General features: G+C 43.8%; 1 protein-coding gene across 3 annotated transcripts; it reads right to left on the reverse strand.

Annotated features, from left to right (window-relative positions):
- Positions 1 to 9,058: 9,058 nt before the first annotated feature.
- On the reverse strand, positions 9,059 to 13,547 carry csrp1b (cysteine and glycine-rich protein 1b). Of its 3 annotated transcripts, none has more exons than XM_079265841.1 (6): positions 13,438 to 13,547; positions 12,405 to 12,627; positions 11,782 to 11,950; positions 11,395 to 11,524; positions 11,175 to 11,268; positions 9,059 to 10,541 (listed from the first exon to the last, which is right to left on the reverse strand). In XM_079265841.1, exons 2-6 carry the CDS (start codon positions 12,511 to 12,513, stop codon positions 10,465 to 10,467), a joined length of 579 nt encoding a protein of 192 aa, XP_079121967.1. In that variant the 5' UTR covers positions 12,514 to 12,627; positions 13,438 to 13,547; the 3' UTR covers positions 9,059 to 10,464. The 3 variants fall into 3 exon arrangements, with proteins under 3 accessions (XP_079121967.1, XP_079121968.1, XP_079121966.1); XM_079265842.1 differs by having other exon boundaries at positions 12,405 to 12,534; positions 13,438 to 13,530; XM_079265840.1 differs by having other exon boundaries at positions 12,405 to 12,541; positions 13,438 to 13,504.
- Positions 13,548 to 27,994: the final 14,447 nt, after the last annotated feature.

Raw genomic sequence — 27,994 nt, forward strand, 5'->3', positions numbered from 1 at the left:
AGACACAGTGACTGACCTGCTGGACCACCAGCCCTGCTATTTATTACAGTTCCATGTTTATAGAGAGGCACTGTGCATTGTTTACAATGCCATCAGGGATGTAACCAGTGGCGGCCGGCCAATAGAGGGCCACGGGGCCTGGCCCCACCCGCCTTGAGCCACAAAAAATAGAAAATTATAATATTATACTTTTTTTTTTTTAAATAATATTAATAAATTATACAAATTGTCAATATTTGTGTTTTTGAGCTATGCAATATACCCAGTAATATTTGTAAAATAGGATATATAAATGCTTTTCCCTGCTTGTCCTCTCTGCTGGTGCACCTCTCAGCTGTCCCCGTGCAAGGCTCTACTGCGCGTGCACGTGCTGGGGCCAGATCGATTTGGCCCAAGGAAGACGGGTCTAATAAGCAGCTTAGCCAATCACTGATTAAGGAAATAAATGAGTGACTTACAATTTGGCCAATCAGCGCCCTAAAAAAGACTTCCGGGAGGACCAGACCCTCCCGGAAGTCTTTTTCTCCCGGACTGCCCGTGTCTAGTTCTCTTCTCGTGTGTTCTCGCTACCCAGCTGGACGACGGTCACCGGCTTGCGGTAAAGAAACACAACGAGGAGGTGGATAAAAACCGGCACATTTTATCAAAAATAATTGATTGTGTCAAGTTTTGTGGGGCTTTTGAGTTGGCTTTGCGTGGGCATGACGAGACCCTGGCGTGTTCAAGGGACTGGTGGATTTTGTTGCGTCCCTCGACGGTGTGCTGGAGGAGCACCTGGAGACAGCCAGCGTTTTTAAAGGGACGTCGAAGACTGTACAAAATGAGCTGTTGGACTGCATGCTGTCGGTTGTAAGGGATTACATTCTGGAGGAAGTAAAGAACGCTGATTCTATCGCCAGCTGATTATAATTCCTCAGTATATATGGCAGCAGGATTAACAAAGTGCTGTGTGTGTTTGCTGGACGGTGTTGGGCTCTGGCCTATGGCTTAAACATGTGCTGTGGACAAAGAGAATCGGGCCTTCACTGTTTCAAGCACAGGTCTCATCCTGACTTGTAGTTTGATGAGAACAAGCCTCCTCTGGGTGAAATTTCACACTCAGGTGTGAATTCCCCCTCCCCCCCAAAAAACCATGGTAACCGCTGCAGTCTCATTGGCCGAAGGCCAGGAGACCCCAGGACCCCTGTGGTTCAGCCGATGTTCTATAAAACTGTTTTTAGTTCACACTTCTATGCTTTCCCCCTTCGACCTCGGTTGAGTTAGGGAGCACGCAAACGCTCTCTTCGCCCGGACCCCCCCCCCGTCCAGGCCACAGAAGAACCAACTTTCCCCGCCAGCGCAACGCTGGCCACGAGGAAACAACGGCCCTTCTCCCCTCATCAAACCCTGACAAGCCATTTCGCTGGATGAAACAGCCCGCGATCACGAATCTGCTTCAGCGATCCGTTCAGTGCTCCCTGCTCCTTTTCCTTTTTGCGCACACCCCGGCAGGAAGACGTCTAGACCTCTCCTGACCGATGATTACCGGGAGACCTACGGACCACGTCGTCTCAACCGAAGTTAGGTCATCCTCCCTGAAGCGAGGATTGACCACGTCTGCGTTTCGCTCCAGAACGAGCTCACGCCACGACGGGCCGAAACAGCGCCAGCTCAAACGCCGCGCTGAGAAGCCACCCCCCCCCCCTTCCTCTCGAAGAAAAAGGACAGCTTTGCCACGGACACTTCCACGTTGCAACGAAGCATCTACAAGTAAGATTCTTGGCATTTGGGCATAGCTTAGCTTAAATTAACTTAAGTTTAATTCAGGCCATTCATTTATATGTTGATATTCCCGTGTTTTTGTGTATTTAAGTTACTGTCGCGTGATATCGAGATATTGCGCAATCATTACGGACCAGAGAAGTTCCGTTGTATTCGTGTAACTGCTATGACTGTTTCTTTGGGATTATTTTCATTCATTGTCTTCCACTCCGTGTGGAAGTTCTCTTTTCATTAACTCGACTCGTGAGTGAGCTGAGGTGCGTGGTTTATCACGGCATAAGTTACCGGCAGTTCAAAGATGACAGCGGTATATTTATGCATGATAGAACCAGCAAGCAGGCTCCCTACCACATCGCACGCCGAAGCGTGATTCACTTCGAGTTCTCGCTCCTTTTTCTCTTTCCTCCTTTCACAAAACACGCACACACACAGCTCCTAGCTCTACCCCTGGGGAACCTCGTTCAAACGAGCGCCTCACATCACGTCCTGCCCAGGCACACGTGAATTACATACAGCAGCCTAACTGCCATTTTGGTCCGCGTCACTCGACTCCGCCATCTTTGTAGTTTTTAGCTGTAGTTCTTAAGGCCCCTCCCCTTTGGCCAGCGTCACTCGACGCCGCCATCTTTGTAGTCTTTAGCGTAGCTGTAAGACTCCTTCCTGTTCACCCACAGACCCACACACACACATACACATACACACACAGACATACACCCTCATCCACTTTATTCATTCTTTAGTTTAGGCATATAAAATTGTATGATAACGTTTGTTGGTTGCAATATTAATTGATTTGATCATTTATTATTTTGATTCAATAAACTCTGTTATACTTTCAGGAGCAGTCGTCTGTGATTACTTGTGCATATGTATTTGATAAGACTGTATGTAGTAGCCTGTGCTCGAACTTAAAACCTTCACTGTCACTGAATGTATAGTCATACGCAGACTATTGACATTATGAGTGACTACTAATTATGAGACTTAGTTTTATCGTTTGGTTATTGGTCCCTGTTCGCAGGGTGGTGCCCCGTTTATATTAATAATCATTAATAATTGTTACATACATCAATAATTCTATTGATGTCAAGAATTCAGTTTCTTAAATGCTGATAACCCAAACACGCTCCTTTAGATCCCAACATAATGGTGCCCCGTGTGAGGCTACGTTATTCCAGTTTTGTTACAGTATATATGCACATTAATCCATAATTATTTTTGAATAATTAATTTTCCAAAAAATATTTTTCTTCGAAAAATTATTTTTTTTCTTCTTTTGAATGATCCAAATTCCTGAAACTTATTTCCCAAAATAGGTAGGCTTTGATCTTCAAAATGTCTTATTGTAATTAAATTTTTGATTTTAAATTTTGATTTTTAATCTTAATCTTTAATTCCCTTCTCGAAATTTTATTTCGTTTCCAGGTTTAATTATTCGTTTCATTTCTTAAACTAACAGCCAGCTGTGTAGTAGATTTGATCGTTATTTGTAATACCTTGCTTGTTTTCTTAAATCCCTCAAAGAAGTTACACACAGCTGTCACAGGCCCAAAGTGCTAAACCACATTAGCATTTTCGCACCTCTGGCTGCAAAGCAGTAGTGATACCTCAGAGCAGCAACAGTAGAAACGTAAGTCACAGAGCTAGACATTTCACTGTGCGCCTGCATGAACCGTAACACTAACAGTAATTAACATCTAACAGTAGAAATCCTAAGTTACAGAACTAGACATTTCACTGAGAACCGTAAACACGAACAGTTTCCGTTCTAACACTAGGGAATTAACAACCACTGGGAGTCGCACTCATTAGAGAGAATGAGCGACGAGAAATTCCCCATTCCTGGAGCTGTAGCTCCAGAAGACACCGCATTACGAGATGCGGTGGCTGATGTCCTCGGACTCACAGCAAAGGAAAGAGAGTACTTTGCAAAATACACTGCTGTCCTATGCGACGAGCAATTAGAGCAGCTGGTGGCTTATGTAAATAACCCAGCAGGTAACAGAGAGCGCCTGATTCAGAACGTAATCGGCGAAATACTGCTCATCTACCATCAGAGAATGCAGCTGCAAGCTGCCCAAACCCGGGCACAGAGCGACGAGCAGCAACGCGAGATCTGGACACTCCGAACAGAGGTTCAGGAGTTGTCACGTGACTGTAGAGCCCTACAGTCAGAAAATAGTAGCCTGCGCAGTGACCTCAGAGAGGTCAACCTAGAACTCTCTAAAGCATCAGAGAGTGATGACAAACTGAAAGCGCTTCAAGGTGTTCCAGCAACCCCGGTAGGTACTGCTACCCCCTATCGAGCCTTTCAGCCCAGTCATTTCTTGGTCTCGGCTCCCTCATTCCCCGAGACCCGAACCACCTTGCATTTCTTGAAAGCGACATCCGCAACCAGGAGAGAGGACCAACACCAGGTCCTAGACGGCCCAGGTGGCTTCAAAACCACCTCAGGCGAACGCAATCCTCCACGCAGTTCACGCGCGCGGCAAGAACTGACCCCATCCCCCTCAGGGAGGGAGGATGATAGTCGTTACCACCATCGCGAGTATGGAGACTCGGACGGCTCAGGCCCCATCAACCTTGGAGGCCTGCGTACTCGACAGATTGAGTCTCTGGTAAAAGACGTAGAGCGCTTCAACCCCGATAATCACGACTCGAGCATCGATGACTACCTAAGGGAGATCGATCGCTGCCTCCTCGACCTATCGCGCCCCTCATCGCGCGAAAAGCTAAAGCTAGTGTGGAAAACCACTGCGCGAAGCGTCCACGCTTTCATTGAAACGCTCCAGCCGAGCATCCGCGACCGCTATTCATCCCTTTGTCACGCCCTTAGGGAGGAGTACTCCCTGTACACCGACCCAGCTTCTGCCACCCTCGGCGCCTTTGCCATTTCCCAGGAAAGGCTACAGTCTCCGAGAGACTACTTCAGGCGCTTGAGATCTGCGTACTTCCAAGGACGTAACGCCCCAGGTCTAGAAGACCATGCCTTCAAGTCGCTATTCCTGCACAATCTCCACGACAACGTGAGATATGATGTTACTATGCACTGCAGAACGAGTAACCTCACCATGCCAGAGATTAGGAAATATGCGCAACTTGCATGGGAGACACGCGGACGGCCGACAAATCGGTACGAAGACACCGCCATAGTCTTAGGCATCCAACAGTCGAGCGACTCCGACCTAGCGTCGGAAGACGACGAGAGGACTTGGCCTAGCGAGCCCTGGTCACCCCCGAGGAACAGACGACCCTGGCGGTCGAAAGACCAACGGAACCAGGGGGGTGAAAGACGCCCTCAAGGGCAACACCTCAGGTAGCGCAACGCAGCCCACCTGACTCAGCCAAGTGACCTTTCCCCCTGCTGCCAAGTCGACGTGGTAGGGGGGGGGAAGAGAACTCAGCACACTTCCGGAAACGACCACTCCCATTTCGCACCTCGTTCTTCAACCTTCTTGGGCGACCTTGTTCGCAAAGGCAATGCCCGTTATGTATATATCTATACATATTCTTCAGTCCTACTGGGGGGTCATAACACTCTTGCTCTACCCGACTCCGGGTCAGAAACGAGCCTCATGTGTTCCCCCACCTTTTCGCATACACCTCTAGGGTGCCACAACCTTAGAGGCCCTTCGAGCACCCTAGCTCGTAAGATCTTTCGTCAACTAAGCCTTCTTCTCCTGCTCTGTCAGCATGAGCCACCTCCAGCTTGTTCAACGAAGCCACCGCCTTCTTTCAGCCGAGTCATTGCCCGGGCCTGTCAAGTCGCCAGTGCCGTAGGTAACTGAACTTTACCTGTGCGCCGGACCTGTCTCCATCTCTAATTAGGAGGGTGGGGGGAGGGAGATATCACCAGCCCGCCATGACACACTCCAGAGTGAAACTGTTCGCGACGTTTCCCTGAGTGCTGGCGGTAACGTGGGATATCGGCCCTCGCCACTTGAACAGCGCGAGGGGGGTGGGCTCTCTGACAACAGAAACTTAGAGAGATGCACTTCACAGGAAGTTCACTCTAATCTCGCCAGTGCCGAAACCAACCGGCAGAATGGCAACTTACTATTGACTACTAACGTTTAACTGCATGCTTCAACTCACCCTGTAGACATGCACTAACCGCTAACACAGCCAACTTCAACCAGAACAGTTGCATGACCTGAAACGTTCATTGCGACTGTAAACTGATGCTCCACTCTCATGAACAACTCTTTGCATGCTTCATAGACTCTATCAGAGGTAACCAAAGAAGACATAACCTCTGCCGTAGCAGTCAGATTTAACCCAGGACCTCATCCGAGAAGGCTCAGCTGTCAACAGCTGGAGCAGCGAGAGACCAGCCTAGCTAGTCACACTAGCCGTGCTAATGAAATCTGTAAATCTGCTACCACTACTGTTATGCAACCCTCACAGGTACCTCTGGCCTATAGTCTTGGCAACGCAACTCCAATATCGATAGATTCTAAAACTTAGACACAGGACTCGCTCTAAATCTACCGATTAGAGAGAGAGATAGACGCACATATCATGTACCAATAGATCCAGAAGCGACAGACTAACTGGATTCCCTCCTATTCATAACACCACGTAGCCAACCTACGACTGCTCCGCCGACGGACTCCAGTCCTGTCTAGGAGTTGAACCAGTAACCACTGTTTGCCCCTCACCTGCTTCTTGTCTTTCTATTCTTTCCTTCTCTCTCTTTTGTTTTGTTTATTTGGGTTGTTACTTTCTTTGACACTATGCCGCAATGCTAGATTATCACAACATCATAATAGCGATTGAATTATTTGGGAATAATGTTTTGCTCACCTATGATTTGAATTGTATATGATAGTAGATGTAGGTAGAAGTAGTTAAAGTCATCTGCCCAGATGCCACCTTAGTCATCTGCCCAGATGCCAATGAACTCTGAACTTGAACACCATGAACTTGACCACTATGAACTTTGAACTCTATGAACAATGAACACTGCCTGTTTTAACCACTGCTTTTGGTCTCAGGAACACTTGGACTGTCTCACCTCTTCAGGTTTCCCCACCACATGGGTGCACATGCCAGCCCTTGGTTTGCTCTAAAGACCGAAGCCAACACCTCGCTCTTCAGAACAAAGGGGGGATGTTGGGCTCTGGCCTATGGCTTAAACATGTGCTGTGGACAAAGAGAATCGGGCCTTCACTGTTTCAAGCACAGGTCTCATCCTGACTTGTAGTTTGATGAGAACAAGCCTCCTCTGGGTGAAATTTCACACTCAGGTGTGAATTCCCCCTCCCCCCCAAAAAACCATGGTAACCGCTGCAGTCTCATTGGCCGAAGGCCAGGAGACCCCAGGACCCCTGTGGTTCAGCCGATGTTCTATAAAACTGTTTTTAGTTCACACTTCTATGCTTTCCCCCTTCGACCTCGGTTGAGTTAGGGAGCACGCAAACGCTCTCTTCGCCCGGACCCCCCCCCCCCGTCCAGGCCACAGAGAATCCAGCTTTTTCCCGTCGACCTCCGTCGAACAGGGAGCACACCACGCTCTCTTTGCTCGGACACCCCCCGTCCAGGCCACAGAAGAACCAACTTTCCCCGCCAGCGCAACGCTGGCCACGAGGAAACAACGGCCCTTCTCCCCTCATCAAACCCTGACAAGCCATTTCGCTGGATGAAACAGCCCGCGATCACGAATCTGCTTCAGCGATCCGTTCAGTGCTCCCTGCTCCTTTTCCTTTTTGCGCACACCCCGGCAGGAAGATGTCTAGACCTCTCCTGACCGATGATTACCGGGAGACCTACGGACCACGTCGTCTCAACCGAAGTTAGGTCATCCTCCCTGAAGCGAGGATTGACCACGTCTGCGTTTCGCTCCAGAACGAGCTCACGCCACGACGGGCCGAAACAGCGCCAGCTCAAACGCCGCGCTGAGAAGCCGCCCCCCCCCCCCTTCCTCTCGAAGAAAAAGGACAGCTTTGCCACGGACACTTCCACGTTGCAACGAAGCATCTACAAGTAAGATTCTTGGCATTTGGGCATAGCTTAGCTTAAATTAACTTAAATTTAATTCAGGCCATTCATTTATATGTTGATATTCCCGTGTTTTTGTGTATTTAAGTTACTGTCGCGTGATATCGAGATATTGCGCAATCATTACGGACCAGAGAAGTTCCGTTGTATTCGTGTAACTGCTATGACTGTTTCTTTGGGATTATTTTCATTCATTGTCTTCCACTCCGTGTGGAAGTTCTCTTTTCATTAACTCGACTCGGTGAGTGAGCTGAGGTGCGTGGTTTATCACGGCATAAGTTACCGGCAGTTCAAAGACGACAGCGGTATATTTATGCATGATAGAACCAGCAAGCAGGCTCCCTACCACATCGCACGCCGAAGCGTGATTCACTTCGAGTTCTCGCTCCTTTTTCTCTTTCCTCCTTTCACGAAACACGCACACACACAGCTCCTAGCTCTACCCCTGGGGAACCTCGTTCAAACGAGCGCCTCACATCACGTCCTGCCCAGGCACACGTGAATTACATACAGCAGCCTAACTGCCATTTTGGTCCGCGTCACTCGACTCCGCCATCTTTGTAGTTTTTAGCTGTAGTTCTTAAGGCCCCTCCCCTTTGGCCAGCGTCACTCGACGCCGCCATCTTTGTAGTCTTTAGCGTAGCTGTAAGACTCCTTCCTGTTCACCCACAGACCCACACACACACATACACATACACACACAGACATACACCCTCATCCACTTTATTCATTCTTTAGTTTAGGCATATAAAATTGTATGATAACGTTTGTTGGTTGCAATATTAATTGATTTGATCATTTATTATTTTGATTCAATAAACTCTGTTATACTTTCAGGAGCAGTCGTCTGTGATTACTTGTGCATATGTATTTGATAAGACTGTATGTAGTAGCCTGTGCTCGAACTTAAAACCTTCACTGTCACTGAATGTATAGTCATACGCAGACTATTGACATTATGAGTGACTACTAATTATGAGACTTAGTTTTATCGTTTGGTTATTGGTCCCTGTTCGCAGGGTGGTGCCCCGTTTATATTAATAATCATTAATAATTGTTACATACATCAATAATTCTATTGATGTCAAGAATTCAGTTTCTTAAATGCTGATAACCCAAACACGCTCCTTTAGATCCCAACAACGGTCTCTAGGAAGCTGAACACCGACTCATATATTCAGATGCCAACGGATTACAAAGCACTTTTACAGTACAGTAGTGCATGCTGTATATGTCTAAGAATTCAAAATGTTCATTTACCATGCTTTGTGGATGTGTTTTTTGCTGTGTCATCCCCATTCATATTTTATTTTTACAATAGCACACTGTAAAAAGACAAAGTAAATGTCCTGCATTCAAAATGTTACTTAAAAGTACAAAATGATTGGCATCAAAATATACTTAATATATTAAAAGTACTCATTATGCAGAATGGCACATTTGAAATAATATATTTTCTGTTGGCCTATATCACTGGATGATAATTAACGATGCATTAATGTGTTCATCACACAGCTGGTAAAGGTGGAGTTTATTTGAAATGCTCACAGAAAGTTCCAAGCAAGCCCACCCGCTGAAAAGGGTAAACTTATTTCCGGTTCATTCAAAAACTGTGGCGGGACAAAAGTCCAGGTATTCAAAACTCACTTAGTGTGAGATCAGGCCTCTCTATTGCCCTCTGGTGGGTAAAGGACTGAAGGGAATTAAACTACACAGCAGGACATTCAAAGCAAACATAAATCCATTTGAAATGTCAAGAGATGAAACACATTTTTGTTCCACTTATTAGGACTGTAAACAAATGACAACTCTGGAACAGATCCCAGCGTGACCTCAGACCTGCAGTTTTGCTGTTGATGTGACTCACACAAACAAACAGCTGCCTGGCGCTCCGGTCAGTGTGCCAAGTCCTCGGAGCAGGCAGAGACAGGGCTGAAGCCCTGCGACTCCATTGTTCACCACAACCACTGGCATTTCGCTCTGTTTGATGATGATCAGAGCGAATAACAAGCACGCCCAACACCACATACAGGCACACGATGATTGCATCGGACCAGAACCGTATAAGGAACAATGACATTTGTGTAGAGCTTGCCAGACTTTGCATCACGGGGAGTACGAACAAAAATGCCATTGTTTTGTTTGTTTGTTCTGTCTCAGGAATAAGGCACATCTTAAGACAAGCACGCACACCATTTGACATGTGAGGCAGAAAGGAAAGCTTTATGTTGAGTGGAACTGAAGCTGTCAGTCTCTAAACACGTTGATCTTATTTCGTTCTCGCTCAGAAACCGACTGATTCGTGTGAATCAAACTCAACATTTGCCAAACTTAATTCTGTTATTACAGTGGAAGTGCCTCTTTGTATTCTAGCCATGTTTTATTTGTTTCCTTTTTTTAAACACACACAATGTGCACATCCAAACACAGAGTTACAATTTAGTGTGTTGTGAATATTTAGCATGATAAGCACTCAAAAATGAGGATGTCATAATCCAGAATCAAATGCAACATATGAAGCAAAAATCTACTCGGTGAACTCGTACAAAAAGCGGTGAGTTGTGTGCCTCTTTCAGTCCTCTTTGCCTTTAGCTGGAGTGAACGGGCAGAGTGAAGTAGGGCTATCGACTGAAGGATCCTGGAAGCGATGCTATCAGAGCGATGTCGGTCCCAGGTGGGCCTCCAGGCTCCAGGCTCCAGGCTTCACTGGGAATGAGCCAGAGCTCCTGCACCCTGACCGAAGCCAAAACCTTTGGGACCGAAGTTCTTTGCGTAACAGCCTGTGAATGAGATTACGAAGAATGAGAAACACTGCGCATGAAACACTAGTTTATTAAACATCAATATACAGAGTCACGAAATCGGAACGAAAGAGTTTATTTTTATACTTGCTTATTCATACAAGTCATGATCAAATATGGATGAAAATACATTAAATGGCAAAAGGTCAGAGGGGCTGCCTCTGTCTTGAGTCATTTCGAGTAACTTCTTCTGCTGCTGCAGGTCGAAGTTCAAGCAGATGTGACCGGTGGAGGTTTAACTTGACCAGTGACATCCAACATATCTCTCATAAAACAACTGTTGCATAATGCAGTATTAATTCATTCATAATATAATATAATTAAAATTTGTTTTACAAAGAATTTTCATCAATAATGTGTCATTGGTGATGACTGTTTTGCATTAATCAAGTTGATTACTTCTATAAGATATCAGAAAACAATGAAAAAGGTCCATTTCAATTTCCTAAAGCCCAAGGTAACATCTTCAAATTGCTTTTCTTCCTTGTGACCAAACAACATTCAAAAAATGTTAAATTTACTGTCGTATAAGAGAAAGAAAATCAGCAAATCTTCCTATTCTAAAGTTGGACCAAGAGAGAATGTGGATTTCATTTTCTGCCACACACAGACCTTTACAGAAGATCTCCCCGTCTCTATCAGCGACAGTCGTGGACTCGAGTCCTTTGCCACACTTGGCGCAGCGAAAGCAGCCTTTATGCCAGGACTGATGAGAGAGAGAGAGAGAGAGAGAGAGAGAGAGAGAGAGAGAGAGAGAGAGTTGGTTCAAACTCAAACATATACAAAGCACTGACACTTAGACTTCCATAATGGATGCATAGATCTTTCTTACATTGCCTCCTGCGACAACCTTCTCGGCTGCGTACACGGTTGTCCCGCATCGAGGACACACATCTGAGGCCCCTGGTTTCTGGGCGAACTTTGAGGCGTTGGGGTTGTTTGTAGGGCGGTGAGGAGCTTGCCTGTGAGGTAAAAAGCAGAGCTCTAAAGAAGGTAGAAGAGGCGGGAACAGCTGGACGAACAACTTCATTGAACCCATTAAGAGCTACTAACACAGATATGTGGATCCTTTTTATTTTAAGTTCATTAATAGAAGTTGTTTTGTTTGTGCGCACTTTTATCTTCCAAAAACGTATGAAATGTACTTTGTCATTCTATCATCTGGATGTAGAGTATTTAGATTTATGCTGCAAATAAGAGGAAGTGATGTTTAGCTCACACTTCAGGCTTGATTCCAAGTCCCTCTCCTGTGTCCATACTCAGAGTACCGGCTCCACCTCCGAAGCCGTAGCCTTTCGGCCCGTATTTTTTGCCATAGCATGATTTGCAGTAGATCTCATCCACATGGACGGCAACTGTTGTGCTGTCTAAGTTCTTCTTGCAGACCACTGACAAGAAAGGAAAAAGGGAGAAAACACAAACACATTAGAAATTCAGATCTAATTATTCTCTCTTTACTCTCGCAAGCATCTACAGCAAACCAAACTCTCTAGGACACTTTTCTTTTCTCTCTCACAATGTTTAGCCGTGACATCACCTCAAACTATGCGTGACATTTTAAAAGGAGCCCACTTTGTGGGTAGCTGGCTCGGATAACCCCTCGTCTGTGCTGGAGGAGGAGGAGGAGTACGAGCACCTTCCTCTGCCAAATAAGGAAGACTAAACCTTTGTCACATGTTTCCACTGGATCCAAATAAGGACTGAGATGTCTGCGCGAAAATCTGCAGACGCTCACTTTCCCTCCCTGGTGCCAAATACCCTGCATTCCTGCACTTCTTGTGACTTCCAAGTCGGAAGTCTGCAGACGAATAGAGCAGATTACCTGGGAACTTTAATACTTACTGCAGAGAAAACAGGATTTGTGCCAGCTCTTCCCCTCGCACTGCACTTCCTCGGCGAAGTAGACGGTTTTCTGGCAGCAGCCGCACTTGTTTCCTCCCCCAAAAGGCATCCTGTGAGCTTGCAGGAGAGCCTGTTGACTACATTTGTCATTCACTGTATATATTACGCCTCTCTTCTGGAGTACAGATCAGTGTTGCTCAGCAGACGGAGGCCATCTGCAACACTTAAGGATACATGCAACAATACCTATAAAAGGAGAGGTGCCGGTACACACACTGCTCTCTTTCCCTCATCTTGTTTCAGCAGACTGAAGGACTGTTCATCCCTGATTGTAAAATGCAAAGTATACCTGCTGGCATCGCTCAGATAGCACCAATCTGTATTTGCGGCAGACCAATGTCAGCTCAGAGTAAAAGAAAAAAAGAAAAGACATGTCTTTTTATGGCGATGACTGCACGAAACGAGGGTGGGCAATCTACTAGATCACTCTGAATAAACAGGAAATTCCCTGCATTTTATCTTGTAGTCAAGCATGTTTAACAATCGTGACCTCAGACAACCCAACACGCTGCGATACAGATGTTCTGAGGATAGCTACTCAAACGATCTTCTACAAAAGAATCAATAAAAACCTCGTTAGGGGATCATTTCAGCGTATAGTCTCCAGTTAGGACTATAGGAACACCATGAAGCTTTTTCTGCAGTGGCCCCTTTTTCATGGTTGTTTCTTATCGGATGCTTTTCCTGATGTTTGAAGCATAAACCGTTTTTTATCAAAGCCGATAAGAGGTCATTTTTGAAGTTAGGGATCTTTAATTGTATTCAAACTAGCAACACTTTATAGAGATTTGATTGAAAGTGACGTTCTCTACATCTCAATTCTAACATTTAAAAAATGTGCTGCTTTTATTCCATTTTATTCTTGACCAATCTCATCACAGCAGAAACAACTTTCACTCTACTACATCCTACTGTTTACATGTTGAGATGCTAAACAATGTTTTCAGTATTCTCAGAAGTTAAACACACCTACCTGTAGTGAGGTGAAAGGCTGGTCCCCTCTGTGGTTGTTTAGTGGTTTAAGAAGTGAGTTGAGTGAGGAGAGACACTGGTCGGTTAAGGAGAGGCAGAGGGAGGCTGAGAGGGCGCCAGGCTGAACTGAGGGAGGAGTCAGGACACAGAGAGAGGAGAGAGGGAGGGATGTAGGGAGGAAAAGGAGGAGAAAGATATAGTGAGAGTATTGATGGATAGGGAGGGTGGGAGTCTGAAAGGGAAAGATAGCAAGCCAGCTCCATTAATGAGAAACTTCACAGATGTCACAGTTCAGCTCCACACCCTCCTCACTCTACTTGTCAGTCCCTCCCTCCTCAGTCTAAACTCCCTTCACCTGTTCACTCACCTGCCTCTGATCAGTAATCAAGCCCCTCTATAGACTCCTGCCTCCCAGACACATGTGCCAGATTGTTCTTCGCTTTTCAATGCCAGACTCTCCAGCACGCTCTCACGGACTGATCGCCTGTTCGACCCGCCTTACCTGACTCCCAGTAAACCCACCAGCCTTCTGATCCTGACCCTGTTTAAACTCTGCCTGCTGTTTTTGGAAGTTTGTAATAAAAGCCAAAGATCCCTGGAATCTTGTGATGCATTTGGGTCCATATACAACCGGTTACGACAGAAGCTCCTGCCAGAAAACAATGAAATGGTCGAAGCAACAGATGGATGGTAACTTTTTATAAAGGAGCCCAAACATGTTTATGTTGAAGGTAATTCTGCACTTCAGTGAACCCGACTGGAAAGAAGAGGTATCTGTTTTGGGGACTTACCCAAAAGTAATCAATAAATATAAATTAGATTAATCCAGAGTTCCCTCTGTTGAACATTTACTGTTTCAAATATTGTTCTTTTTTGCTCTGAAAGCTCAGATTGTCCCACCTGGCGGACCCCTGACGGACCCCTGGCCAGCAAATGAGTGGCGGGTGAGCTGGGTGCTGGTATCACGGAGGAAAACTGATGTTGGTCATTTATTTGCACATACCACCCACATAGCAACGATACAAAGCCGGTTGAAAATCGGCAAAGTGTCCCTTTAAGCATCCTGCACTTGAACTTATTTGTTACGATACATTTCAAATTCAGAGTTTCAGCTGTAATTTAAGGCTGTCAACATGTACATTACATGTACCAAACTGTAAGGTACATTCATTAGTTATGCAAGTCAATATAGAATTAAAGCTTTAAAAAGATTACATTTTTAAACAGTGAACCTGTTTGAATTTAAGATTGACGGTATATAAGTGCAAAACACTGACGGAAGTAGTTCTGGTTGTTCTTAAAAATGCACTAAATGGGTTTAATGGAATTAATTATAACAAATTACACGTTTGCTTTATTTGTTCAACCTTTAATTTTCGAATGAACTCACAGCCCTGTTCTATAATCAACACTTGTATTTTCTCTGGGATCAAATGTCTCTGTGTTTGTCTTTCTCTAGTGATGAGCCCACAGAGAATTCTCATCCTCTGACATCATTCATTCATTTTTTCCCATCTCTCTGGTATTTAGCAAGTGAAACACATGACTGGTGGGATTGAGGTCAGACGACTGATTTGGCAAGTCAAGAGCATTCCACTGTTTGCAACCCAAAAGCAACTTGGTTGCTCTGTCAGTTTGGTATCATCGTCCTGCTGCGCTGTCTTAAAGGTGTGTGTGTGTGGGTGGGTGGGTGGGTGGGTGGGGGGGGGGGGTCGACACTCTTCACCAAATATGGTTGTGAACCCTAAACACCCTTAAAACTGAAATTATGATACCGCTGCACTGTATTCAAATGGAGTAACTTAACGTGAGAATATAGAAACATGAAGTCGTGTCTTGTTAAGCCAGAGGGCAACCAACCTTTTATTTCGTGATAACAACTGCATTTGTTTGAGATTCTTGCTCTTAACCACATCTGACATTTTCTCATGATTTGTCTGCAGGGTATAGTGTGTATATGAAATACTGTTTGGACGTGTGCACTCCGATGTTTCTCTCTACAGTAATCTTAACTGGACACATATTTATCCATGTGTCTATCCTGCATGATCGGCTAACTCATCTGAAGCGAATCATCGTTTGTATACGAAAAAATTTGCAGTTCGTGAACCATATTATTTTATAACTTGCCCTAACAATTCTTCAACTCGTGAGGTTTTCTATGATTTATTTATGTTTTATTTTTCAAATCAGAATCTGTAACGTTCAGTGCAACGGCACATTTATGAAGAAAGACGGTCTGTTGATTGTTAGAGTTTTAGAGCTGCAACTAACATTTAAAAGTTGACTTAATTGGTTCATCGTTGCAGCTCTATTTGGTGTAAACCTAAATTAGGAAAATATTTTCTTGTTCTCACAGTTGCGCTCATGTATAACCATCATCTATCGAGACATTTAGGCTGAATTGTCTCCCTGATGGAGACTTTGTGTTTTCTTTGTTTCTTTGCTCTTTTATAGATCTCGAATGACTTCTGTTTCGACTGTTATAAAAACACGAGTTGTAATTTATGAAGGAAACCTCTTGTGTGGACAATTTATTTTTGAGTGAGTTGACAAAATAATTGGATTGCATTATAATAATTACATGTAAGAAGTTCAATTATTTGTTGACAAATTGTCTAAAACGGTTTCCAACTTTGTGACAGTGCATTTTGATCCAAAATGGTTGATTCAATATAAGAATTGGGAGATTTTGTCACCGAAGAAAAACTTAATCCTTCAGAAAATAAGAAAAATACCAAATTCTAGAGATACACCATTTTCAGTGGACAGTGAATCAAAGTCATTTTCCCACTGCAACAATATTTTAGTGTTTTTCGATGCGTGACACAATGACAACAGCTGCTGCACGGAGAGCCTCGTTGGCATTTCACTGGTTATCTTGTCCACTCTCTCACGCTTTACTAGATCCCATCGCATTTGTGACCTCTGCATTGTGAGCGATGGATGGATGGTCAGTGTAACTATTAAGGAGAAAAATAAAAAACCAAGGCAAAATGGAGATATCAGAGCCGAGCTGGAGGCGCCAACATGCCTCCAGCTCGGCTCTGATATCTCCTACAAAAGAGGAGACTGAGGAAAGGTGAAACTGATAGACTGAGGTCGTTAGGAGGAGGGAAGTAAGAGCCAGAAGAGAGGCATGCTGTTCGGTCTGCCCTCTCCCTCTCGCCAAGCCCTGTAGGCTCTTCACCATCATAGGAAGAGACAATGATGAACTCAAGAAGTCTATTTTTAGTCCGCGATTGGCCAACACTAGCCCTCTGTTTCTGCTCTGTGGACATCCGCCTTGGCTTGTTGTGCATGTGCACACATGTGATTACGCTCATGACAGGGAGGAGGAAGAGAGGAAGAGAGGGGAAGAGTGACAGAGACTCAGTGGACTTAATCCAGAGGAAGAGGAGAGGATAAGAGGCAGCGACAAGGCTTTGATCCATCCATCAGGGTAAGGAGGAGTGCTGATTGCTTATTGGAGTCTCATACAGGAATTCAGCACAGTCTCTCTCTTTTTCTTTTGCATTTGACCTGACTTGAAGCCAGGGCTCCTCCCCTGGTCATGGTCTCCCATTTGGCATGCATTATTTTTCACAGAAGCTTTGCCAAGTTGTAAGGTGAGGAGGAAGAGCTGGAGGAGGTGAGTTGACTTCACGCTGAGTAACATGTTTGAATAGCAACCAGCCGTCACCATGTTGCTGTATTTACCATGTTGGTGTATTTGGCTTTCTGCACGGCGGTGTTTAGTGTTAAATCGAGTGCGGCTGATGCTTTCTGCTTTGGTTTATGCTGCGTGTCTGTGTTTGTGTGTGTGTGTGTGTTATTTCTGCCAGAATAATCTCACGGAGCCTCATTTTGCAATTTCCAAGTGCATGTTTTTGTAGGTGTTTTAACTTTACTGTAGAGCTGAAACAATTAGTTGATTAATGGATTCAAAGGATAAAATAATTCAGCAATTATTCTTTTGGCAAAAAGGCACAGGTTCCAGCTTCTCAAATGATACTATTTGCTTGATTTCTTGACTTTCTCTGATATGAAACCATGTATGTTTGGGTTTCAGACACATGATCAGACAAAACAAGACATTTAGATTATGTCAATTTGGGCGTTGAGAAATTGTGAAGGGCACTTTTAAAACTTTTTTTCTGACCTTTTATATGAACCAATCCATACATTTAAGAAATGTATCAACAATAAAAAATAACCGTAAATTGCAGCCATACGTTTTATTTAAATTTTTGAATGTTGCAAGTGACTATAATCCCACTCATTACACTAAATGCCCCTTTGTTTTCACTAATCTGCCTAATTAAAAGTGTTTAGTAGTAAAGCTCACGTTGTTTCGAGAGTCCAAGTTGAATGAGAAAACAAAGGCAAGCTGCTCAAAACACAATAAACCAAAAATGTTTGTAATATGTCACATAATGCCGTCATCCAATGAACATTATTGGATGCATTTCAGGAGAGGGGGGGGGGGATTGTGTTCGTGGCAGAGCGAGATTCAACAAGCAGCAGTTTGATGTTTCAGCGCGTGTGAACGTGCTCTCCGCTGACTCCTGCTCCGTTGCCTGCAGCGAGAGGCGAAGGGATGCAGTTTCTCAAATGAGTCGGTAGAGGTCACGTACGGGCAGAGATTATGTTTGAGTGACGGAGAGACACACCCTGGTTTCTCTCCTCCTGGCTGTCTCTCGGCGTGCGCATCTCGCTGTTAAGCCGTGGCACGGTTCATCGACTGAAGCGGAACGCGCAGAGCGCATTTGAGTGTGAAGTGCACATGTTAATAAGCAGTGCGAGTATGGGTGAGGGACCAAACACTCGATCAGTTCAATTCACTGGGGCTGTTCGTACCTCATCTGCTGTCTGTGACTCAAACTCAGAGTTAGGGCTCTGATTTCCAGACTGCCTCGAGTCTTTAATCTCTCCGCATGGACTTCAGTCATCCTGCAGGGCGACTTAACTGCAAGCAGAGGCAATTTGCTCGAGGGGACCATAACATGACCCACCATGTGCCATGCATCTTCACACCAGCGTGCACGGTGTTTCATTGCTCTCTGCGCGCGCTAAAACATCGCTCATGTTACACATGGTCCTCGGCCTTGCACACATTCTTCCCTCGCATGTTGATTGTGTGAGGGAACACAGGGTGGTTTGTCTTAGTCACAGTTTGTAATACCTCAAAGATGATGTGAGGGGAAAAGCGTGTGTGAGCCCACGCTGTCACGACACCTCGCTCCTGTCATCCCCCCCCCCCCCCCCCCCGTGCTGACACCTCTGAGTCGGCTTCCTTTGGCCCTGATTCCCTCGGAGGGAGCCTGCGCCCTGTACGCGGCCAGCTACAAACATGCAGTGACAATTCAAATCAAGTCTAGTTGACTGGGTCTGGCTGTGACTCAGGACACTGAGCGCCAGGCGGACAAAAAGATGCAGACGCAACCCCGCCAAGCCGGGACAGAGAGAAAGAGAGGGAGAGAGATGAGGCACTTTTATGGGCGTTTCACCAGGTGAGTGTTTCAGCTCAGCACTTTAGTTCAGAGCGACTTGGACTGGAACAGCGCCAGGTCCATTTGCAAGTCAGAGAGAGAGAGAGAGAGGGGGGGGGGGGGGAGAGAGTATTGTTATGCAAGCAGGAAGAAGGGAGCACTCTGATCCAGGCATCGGACGGAGGCTGATGCTCCGGTCCTCCGCGCTGTTTGAGCAGGAGGCTGCTGTTTGCTGTCCATTCTGGGAATCAGCATAAGGGACAGAGCAGCGCGAGATCATGAGAGGGACGGACTGATGGACACCTGCTCCTCACGCAGCTTCCAGTGCACTTGTGAACGCGCCACGAACTTTGATCAACCGCATTGTTTAGGTAAGTTTTAATTCCTGGATGAATACTGAGAATATATTAAATACTATATTTGACTCGTGAGAGAAGCATGCAGCTGCACTGTTCAATTTCTAATTCAAAGGACTTTAAATAATTTCATTGATCTCAACTTTCCATTCCCTCTAATGACCCTGTTGGCAAAAAAAGAACCAGATAAACAAGTGTAGTGCTACAAATTGCATTATACTGTTGTGAAAGACCTTTAACAACAACAATAACCACCCTGGTTGACTGAGCGAGAGTGAGAGGGGGGGGGGGGGGGGGGGGGGCAAGGAGGACACAGTCAGGCTGCTGAACTAATTCCTGCAAAGACTTTGCGGTCCTGTGCTCGACTTTTATTGTACTGCTGGTGACCGGGAGTCATGAGCCCAGTAATAGTCTGGGGTGTACTGCTGACTCATAGCAGTGTGTGTGTGTGTGTGTGTGTGTGCTACTGGCTCCCACTGCATCAGGATCATAATTAATTTCAATGAGATACAGTAGTCTGTGATCATTCATGTGTGGCTGTTTGATCAAACAGTGGATCAACATGAGTGGTTTTAAAAAATGTCACGTTTTGTTTATTTGTCAACAAACTAAAATACCTGCTTGACCAAAATATTGCTTTTTTTTACATAGTTGAGGGTTTGAGCAGCCAAAGAGACGGATATTTCTTTGGTGGAGACCAAAACAGAGCTAAAAGTAGTGTGCATATTAATTTCATTGGGTGACCAGAAACGCAACTCCAAATAAATGCTTATGTTGCTTAATTTGTAAATCAGCAGTTGTTTGCCAACATAGAGATAATATATTTAAATAATGTTGTCAGCCCCCAAGTGGCCAAAAAAATCAACCTGAGAGGAACGTTGAGAGTATCACTGGAGTCAATCATGAATATCTGTTAAATATCCCAGTCAGCAGATATTCCTCAGGACATTTAACATGGATAATAAGTGAAGACATAATCTGACAATGCATTCAGCTTCAGACACATGACATTTTCAAAACCCTGGGCTTCTCTACAACACATGCTGTTTGGCTCCATAACGTATTTAAGTTCCATACAGCCCTTGCACTCACAAATGCACAAAATACAGACCATAACATAATTCAATTCCGGAGAGGGAGTCCATGCATGGCTCTGGGAATACCACTAATGGCGGGTGACGTCATTGCCAATAAAGCAGATCTGTTGTGTGTGCAACTTGCTGCACTTTTGAACTTAACTTATGTCACATGGATTACGGTAAAACAACACAGAAATAGTGTCTTGTGGTAAGACGACAACTATTATGGTGGTGACAAAATGCTGCTGAGCTCATCATTTTCTCTCCGGCCAGCATGCCTGCACCATTTCCAAGAGCCTTTCAGAAGCTGTGCATATAAGCAGCTGCTTTGTAGCTTCCTTCAGCACCACTGAGAGCTTTGTGGTTACGTCGAACGGCTGCCCATGTAAATCCGTAGCTGATTTTAAATTACACATATCATCAACATAATTATGATGATTATGATATTATAGCGCATGCACGCACAGGAATGTTATGATGGGATGTTCTGAAATGCCGGAGAGCATCATGTTCAAAGGGCGATTTTTGTTCCCTTGTAAATGCCACGTCTCAGTGTGTCCCGAATCCAACTGTCTCTTTGTGTGTGTGTGTGTGTGTGTGTGTGTGTGTGTGTGTGTGTGTGTGTGTGTGTGTGTGTGTGTGTGTGTGTGTGTGTGTGTGTGTGTGTGTGTGTGTGTGTGTGTGTGTGTGTGTGTGTGTGTGTGTGTGTGTGTGCGGTTTGTCTGATTTGGAAAGTCTTGTCCACAGACACGTTCCAGTGGCAGACATGTTCCACCTTGGCTAACCCAAAATGACAGCCTCGGAAAACCTGATACATATTTGATGTGTTCCTCATACAACTGCTGTACAATATTTGAGTGTTCAGAAAAGAGATTTGTCGGATGAGATACAAAGATGCAACACAAGATGAAGGTGACTCCTTCCCTTGTTGTGCAGAGGTGCAGAGGTGGCTTCATCTTTTTCTTTAGATGTTTTGAGTTGCTGTGAGGCGAGGATGTCAAACATGAACGGTTTTGGGCGAAAATGTCAGGTCACGGGTGATCTTTTCCATCAGAAAACATATTTTAGTTACTAATGAAATGCAGTTTAAGGTGTTTGTCTTGTTATCGTAAAGAAATATTAATTCCATAATTTAATGCATCTGTGGCTTCCTTAGTAAATATATATTGATTCATACTTGCGTTTGCATGAAGTGTAGTCGGATACAATAAATTATACAACTTGAATTGTAGAAACTTAAGTGTCGTTCTTCAGTCTTCAGGTTACAATTATTGTCACTTTAAACGTCTTGACAGCTGTTGAGTGACACGTTGCAGACACTGCTCCTCCCTGGAGAACTGACATTACAGACTTCAGTCCGCCCCCCCGCCCCCTCCAGGATCTGAAGCTGAGGTTGAACCACACATTGATGGAAGGACACAGGGGGCTCTTGGTCATAACACTATTTAGATCAACTTGAAGACAGTGGCTGTATGCGAATCCTTCAATATGCGGCGGCCATATTGGAGCTCCTCTGCTGTTGGTACGTGTCTGTTTCATGTGAAATGTTTACATGCGAGGTCGTGCTTCTGTAGTTTAGTTCACGATGCCAACGCCTATGTCGTGTCTTAGTTTTATACAACCCAAAACCTCGAGTGGAAAAGTCCATCAGTAAATGTGTTTGATGTGAATGCTGGTGTTGCACAGCGGTGCATTCACATCCACAGAGCTTGACTAAAATGTGTGAGTGAGCAATTAACAAAACAGATGAATGTGGCCAAAACTGAAAACATAGACCCAGGTTGTAAAAAAAAAACAACAGTTAGTGAACTTCGGTTAAGCTAAGGGGGAAAAAAACAATTAGTTTAAAGCCTATTGTACTGATCTATTTATTTTTTACTTATTCAGGCCACTTGTTCAATTTTATGAATCCCTTTTGAAATTGGGTGACGGGAGAAGAACAGTAGGCAGTTCATTTATAAAACTCATTTCATCCACATGTGGCAGATCAAAGTCATTTCCAAATTGTTCAATTATAGTGAGCCGTGAAGAGGTAGGTTTTCAAGTTTAGATTTAAAAGGAAGGTTCTATAACGTTTAACACACCATGTTGGATTGTTCCTGATCCAGTTTCCTTTAAGACACGTTTTTGTGTTCATTTCACTTTAAATAACCGCTGACTTTAAACAACTCCACTAGGAATCCTGTGTTTCCTATGAAGGAAGTCTGATGTAGATAACACAGACAGATGGAGAGGGTCAGCATTTCAGTTGGTGAGTTTTGGTTCTGCAGTGTTACAGACTGAGCGCAGTGGTGCCACTGAGAGCCATATGCACGCAGGTTTTCACTCCAACCATTTAACACTGTTTACACTAATTAATCCCCCCCCCCCTTCTGGCTTAAGGTGTGTAGTACAATGAATGGAAAGCTGCATACATGTCTGCTCTGCGTGTTGTTGTGCTATAGCAGCCGGCATGCAATACTGTTATCCTGCCTTTTGCCCAAACTGCTTGATGGGAAATCAAAATGCAGGTGTTGATGCCTCTGCTGGCTGTTGAGACGAGCCGACGGGCTTTCAGAAACGAGAAGAGCAGATGCTCAATGTGTCATAAAAACGGCAGCTTTGACTGTGACAGCTGAAGGAAGGACTCCTGCCATTCTGACTCTGACGTTGTAGAAAATGGGTGTTTGTACATATGCATAGATGTAGAGGTCATTTGGGTTATAAAGTTACATCTTTGCTTTTGGATGAAAACATGCCAAACATCAATTTTAGTACTTTTAATTTTTAAATACGGCGTGGAAAATTCCCGTTTTATGAGACACATTTAAAATATTCCGAAATAAAAAAGAGAACATTTCTATTCAAAACAATGATGACATTCCTTAAAAAAATGGGATTAGGATTTCACAGCAGGTTGTGTATTGGCAAGAATCTGGCGATGCAATAGGTTGAAACGGGGGTTACGATTCAACATATTGAATATATTTTAAAGTCTAATTTTAAGGAAAAATGTCATAAAGAACACACCACCATATGCATAATATCTGTAAACAATTATGCAATCAGAAAAGTGGGATTTGCATGTGCTTTCATCACAGTCAATTTATCATCCAGCATCATAGCACGACTTTGAGAGGACACACACACTTTGCCAATCAAATATTTGACTGAGTCTGTCTTCGTGTGTAAACTGTTATTAAAAATCCACACAGGGTTTTTGAGATCAATACAGTATCACAAAACCTAATAACCAAATACTTGATATTTATGATATATTTTTACACCCCTAATCAGGAGGGTATACATCTCATCATTAACATACCAGCCAAAAGTATGGTCTAAAAATCTATAAGAAGTATATTATTGGCAGTAAAGTGACATTATTTTCAGAAGTTGCCAGACAGATCTAGCTGTTCTATTATTATTATTGTTATTATTATTGCCTTTACCAAGTTAATCATTACATCCACATCACTGATGACTAATTATTAAGAATCTCTTTGTGTAAACACTTTGTAAAAGCACCAATGTTTAACCCTATGTCGTTGAAACACAGATATCTAGACTTTTGGTGAAATGTAATACAATATTTGATTTTCTCCGTATCGCCCAACCCTTTTTTTGTAAATAATACACAAATTCAGGTACCACATTTTAGGGTTATCTGGCCAATGTTGTCTGAGACTTTGAAAACTCAAATATCAAAGAAGTTATTGTTACGCTTTCATGACAAAACCTGCTAATTTGTGATGAACTAATTATGATTCACCTGAGAATTTGTCAATTTTGTTCTAGAAATGAACTCCTCATTCACACATTATTTATGGTGTTTCAATTGAAGCCATAGGTCACCATTCCTATGCTTTCAATAAGATACACAGAGAAACAGAAAGCTGCGCATTTTTACTGACTGCAGACTTTTCGTGGAGGCCTCAAGGATGAAAGTGAAGAATCGTGTTGTATTTGCTTATGCATGAACTGGATCCCTTGTACTATTTTAGGTGCTGTTGCTGCAGAGTTCGGAGAGGTTTCAAGTGTATTTCCAATGCACTTCTCTTTTCCTACCTGTCCTAATGACCCAGTTCGCAGAACTGATGGTCCGCCACAGACAACTGTCCACACTTTGACTCATGACAGCGCTGCAGTATGCTGTGAAGGCAGCCTTCCTGTTCTTACATGAGCTTCAGTTCACTTCAGAGAACTGTGTCGGTTGCATAACGGCAGCATAACTGCAGCGGCAGGTTCTTTCACTGTGCAGAGGGGATCTCACAATACAACATCCTGTGCTGCTTACAATCCCATTTTCTGATCCTTCTGGGACAATGTGTCTACTTTTGTTTCAGGTTTAAAGAAAGACTTTATGTCAGAGCAGCAATGTAACCTGGAATATCATATGTGGAAGGCCTCATTGACCCTGTTCAGCTTTAAGGCTCGCAGACACCGCTAGTTTAAAAGGCTTCTCCTAAGTTTAAATTGGAATCCGGCTCCTGTAGGATTCTCTTTTTAAAAGAGAATCTGGTCACTGCAGGATTGAATTAGTCCGTGCATGAGCTTGAAGCAACAAAAGTCGTCAAAGCAACCATACTGAATGCAACGATTCATGTTACTTGTTAATCAATTTAATGTTTCCACTAAAAAACACGATGACACTTTAAACATAAAATGCTTGTTTGTTTCAAAACCTGGTCGCCAGGCACATGTGGTTCATTGCACGTTCAGGTGTGAAATGGCTTGTAAAAGCATGTTGGAATGGAAACCAGCAGGGGTCCAAGTCCAGAAGATTGAAAACTGCAAAGGGAGAAATGAACAAGATTCATTGCTGTGCTGCTGTTCTGTATTGGATTTAAAGCGCGATGCACCCCACAAATAACCTGACCCGCCAGATGGTTTGTCACACAAAAGAAGTCATCTTTGGAAACTGTTGGAAAAAGGTTATTGGATGAACCATCCAATAAGTCGGGAGAAGAGCGAAAACATCTTTCCCGTTGGGAAAAGCCTTCAGTGCCGTTCTTTGCTCTTCTTTGAATGGAGAAATACTCTCCAATTGTGATATGACTACACTAACTTCTTCTGGGGCTGCCATTGTTTTTTTGAACAAGCATTCGCCTCTCTGTGTTGTCTCACTCACACCTAAGCCACGCCCCGGAGCTGCTAGCTCCTCATAGGATGCTGATTGGCATCCTTAACGGACACAAAAGCATTACTGGAAAACCAATAAATCAAATCACAAAGTTAATAATTCATTATTAATTTATGCTATTTGTAATGGTGCCTTACTTTCCCCTCCTCTGAATGTGAATGTTTTATTTCACAGAAGAGTATTAATTTTTTATGATGTTAACGGAGGTATTTTATTTTAGGATCAATGGCCCACAGTCACAATAAAACACTGCGGGTCACACTTATATTAAAGAGACAATGATAAAATGAAATGTGGAAGTTCAATTACAACTGCATCTGTAGTCCAGTTACGTCATGATGATAACCTACATGCCAATATTGACTCATGGTCATAGCGCCGCCTAGTGGCAGCAGGAAGTTAACTAAAAGAACAGAAAACTGCAGTGTTGTGAAAGGTCAACTAAAGGGCTTTTTCATAGGGAGACATTTTCACAAGATTGTGACATGACACAGGAGAAATAGCACAGGTGTAAATGTAAAAAAATGAATAATAGCTGAATTTCATTTAGTTGCTGTCACAGTATTGGGTTTCGTTTAGTTTGTTTCCTGTTTTATTTTGAATTTCCCTGCCTCTTGTGTCCCGTGTTCACTTCACTTCCTGCCTGTCGTATTTGTTATAAATACTTGTTGTCACATCGATGTTATGCGAAGCTGTACGTGGGGGGACTTGGGACCCAGGGGAATGGGGGCGAAGCAGGGCAACCTGGGAAGGGGTCTGGACTGTGGGGTAATGTACCGGAGCAGCTTGGAATAGAGAGTTGAGTTAAGAGCAGTCTGTTCTCACGTTTATTTCTAAACACGACACTGCCTTTGCATGTTTTCCCACCTTTTCGATTGTCTGCCCCGCCCCTGATTGAATCCTCCTGTGTCTAATCACCGTTATTCATCCCTCTGTTCCCTGTGTCTCTCTGCATTTAGGTCCATCCCTGCTACCATTTTCGCCTTAAACCCTGACAGTTGCTTTAATTCCAGGGTCCTTTTACTATGCATGCTGGCTCACTGTCACACTGTCATGTCTCGAGGCATCTTCGATGTTGTTCGTGACTCCTTTTCTTACTACGGCGACAGATGTTTCACATCGGAGATAAATCCCCTGCCGTTACATCACTGTATCAGAACATCAGTAATGTTAAATAACCTGGTCCAATGTGGACTTTTACTCTTTAAAAAAGCTTGGAGTTTGCTTGGATTATCTCTAATCTTCAGTGTTTTCAAACACAGCTGCCGGAAGCCGAAGCATTATTGAGGGTGTCGATGATGTCATGGCATTACTGATCATGGTTAATCACGTAAAGTGACTTATAAGGGATAAAACCCTGTAATGGGCCAACAGATTAACTAGCCCGCCTAAATTCCCACTCTAATCTCGCGTGCCACAAAAAAGCACAGTGGGCTTTAATGGAAAAGACAATATGTCAGTATTTAATGGTGTTATAGTAATCTTGATGTTCAACAAAAGCGAACATAAATGAGTGAAGTGACATTGGTAGGCGATGACAAGACAGAAAACAACACAGTTGAAGCACACTGCAGGGGAATGCTGCTGCAGAGAGCTGTAATGGTATTACAACGCGTGATGGACGAGGAGGGAGACTATTATCGAGGTTGAAGAGACAATGCGATTAGGAAAGAAAATGATCCGACAGCCGGAAACGCACCCTGAAAACAAAACAGTTTTAAAGCACATCATCAGTGATGCTTTGAGCTTACATCAGTGCACTGACAATGCTAACATGTTGATGTTCACCATCTTAGTTTAGCATGTTAGCATTCAATCATTAATTAGCACTAAACACAATGTACAGTTATTTCTGTTCTGCAGGTGATTGGTCATAAACTAAAGTATTGATGGAGCTGGAGGGCAAGTCAAGGGATCACCAAAGTTATTACATATACTGTGTTATCCAGAGGACAACAGGAATGGTTATCCCAATTTGGAATGTAATTCATCCAACAGCTGTTGAGCTATTTTACTCTGAACCAAAAATATTGACCTGACGGTGGCACAATAAAAAAAAAAGGTCGGTATAGGCTCCGTCCTCAGGGGACCATGAATGTGTGTGTAAAATCTTATTACACAGTTAAGATATTTTTGTCTGGACCACATGTGATGGGCAGAACGAATGGCATTGCCGTCCCTTGAACCACACCACTGAAAATGCCTTAATTATTGTCAATTGTCTTTAATGAGCAAACGAATAGTAAGATTAATCTAATATTATTGTGGCTCCATTTTGTTCATTTGAAGCTTTGTCTTCAACTCCTCATCGTAAATTACTCGATGACTGAAAATAATACATTGACTATATTCTATTTAAACAGATAAAAGAAAAAAACCACTATGAAAGGTATATAATATACCAAAAAAGCTTTAACTTTCCAGCTATTTTGCTGTCAAAGTGTCCCAAATAGCTGAAAACCTGTGGTGCTGGAGGGAAAACAATAAGACAAAGTGCAGCTTTCAGCCGTCGCAAACAAAAGAAACACAA

This window comes from Melanostigma gelatinosum (genome assembly GCF_949748355.1).
Source record: "Melanostigma gelatinosum genome assembly, chromosome: 3".
NCBI lineage: Eukaryota > Metazoa > Chordata > Actinopteri > Perciformes > Zoarcidae > Melanostigma > Melanostigma gelatinosum.

Coding starts and splice junctions, on each gene's coding strand:
- csrp1b (XM_079265841.1), bottom strand. CDS start 12,513: ATGCCTTTTGGGGGAGGAAACAAGTGCGGCTGCTGCCAGAAAACCGTC. Junction 11,525..11,781: donor CTTGGAATCAAGCCTGAAGT/GTGAGCTAAACA, acceptor TTTACCTCACAG/GCAAGCTCCTCACCGCCCTA. Junction 11,269..11,394: donor AGGTTGTCGCAGGAGGCAAT/GTAAGAAAGATC, acceptor CTCTCTCATCAG/TCCTGGCATAAAGGCTGCTT.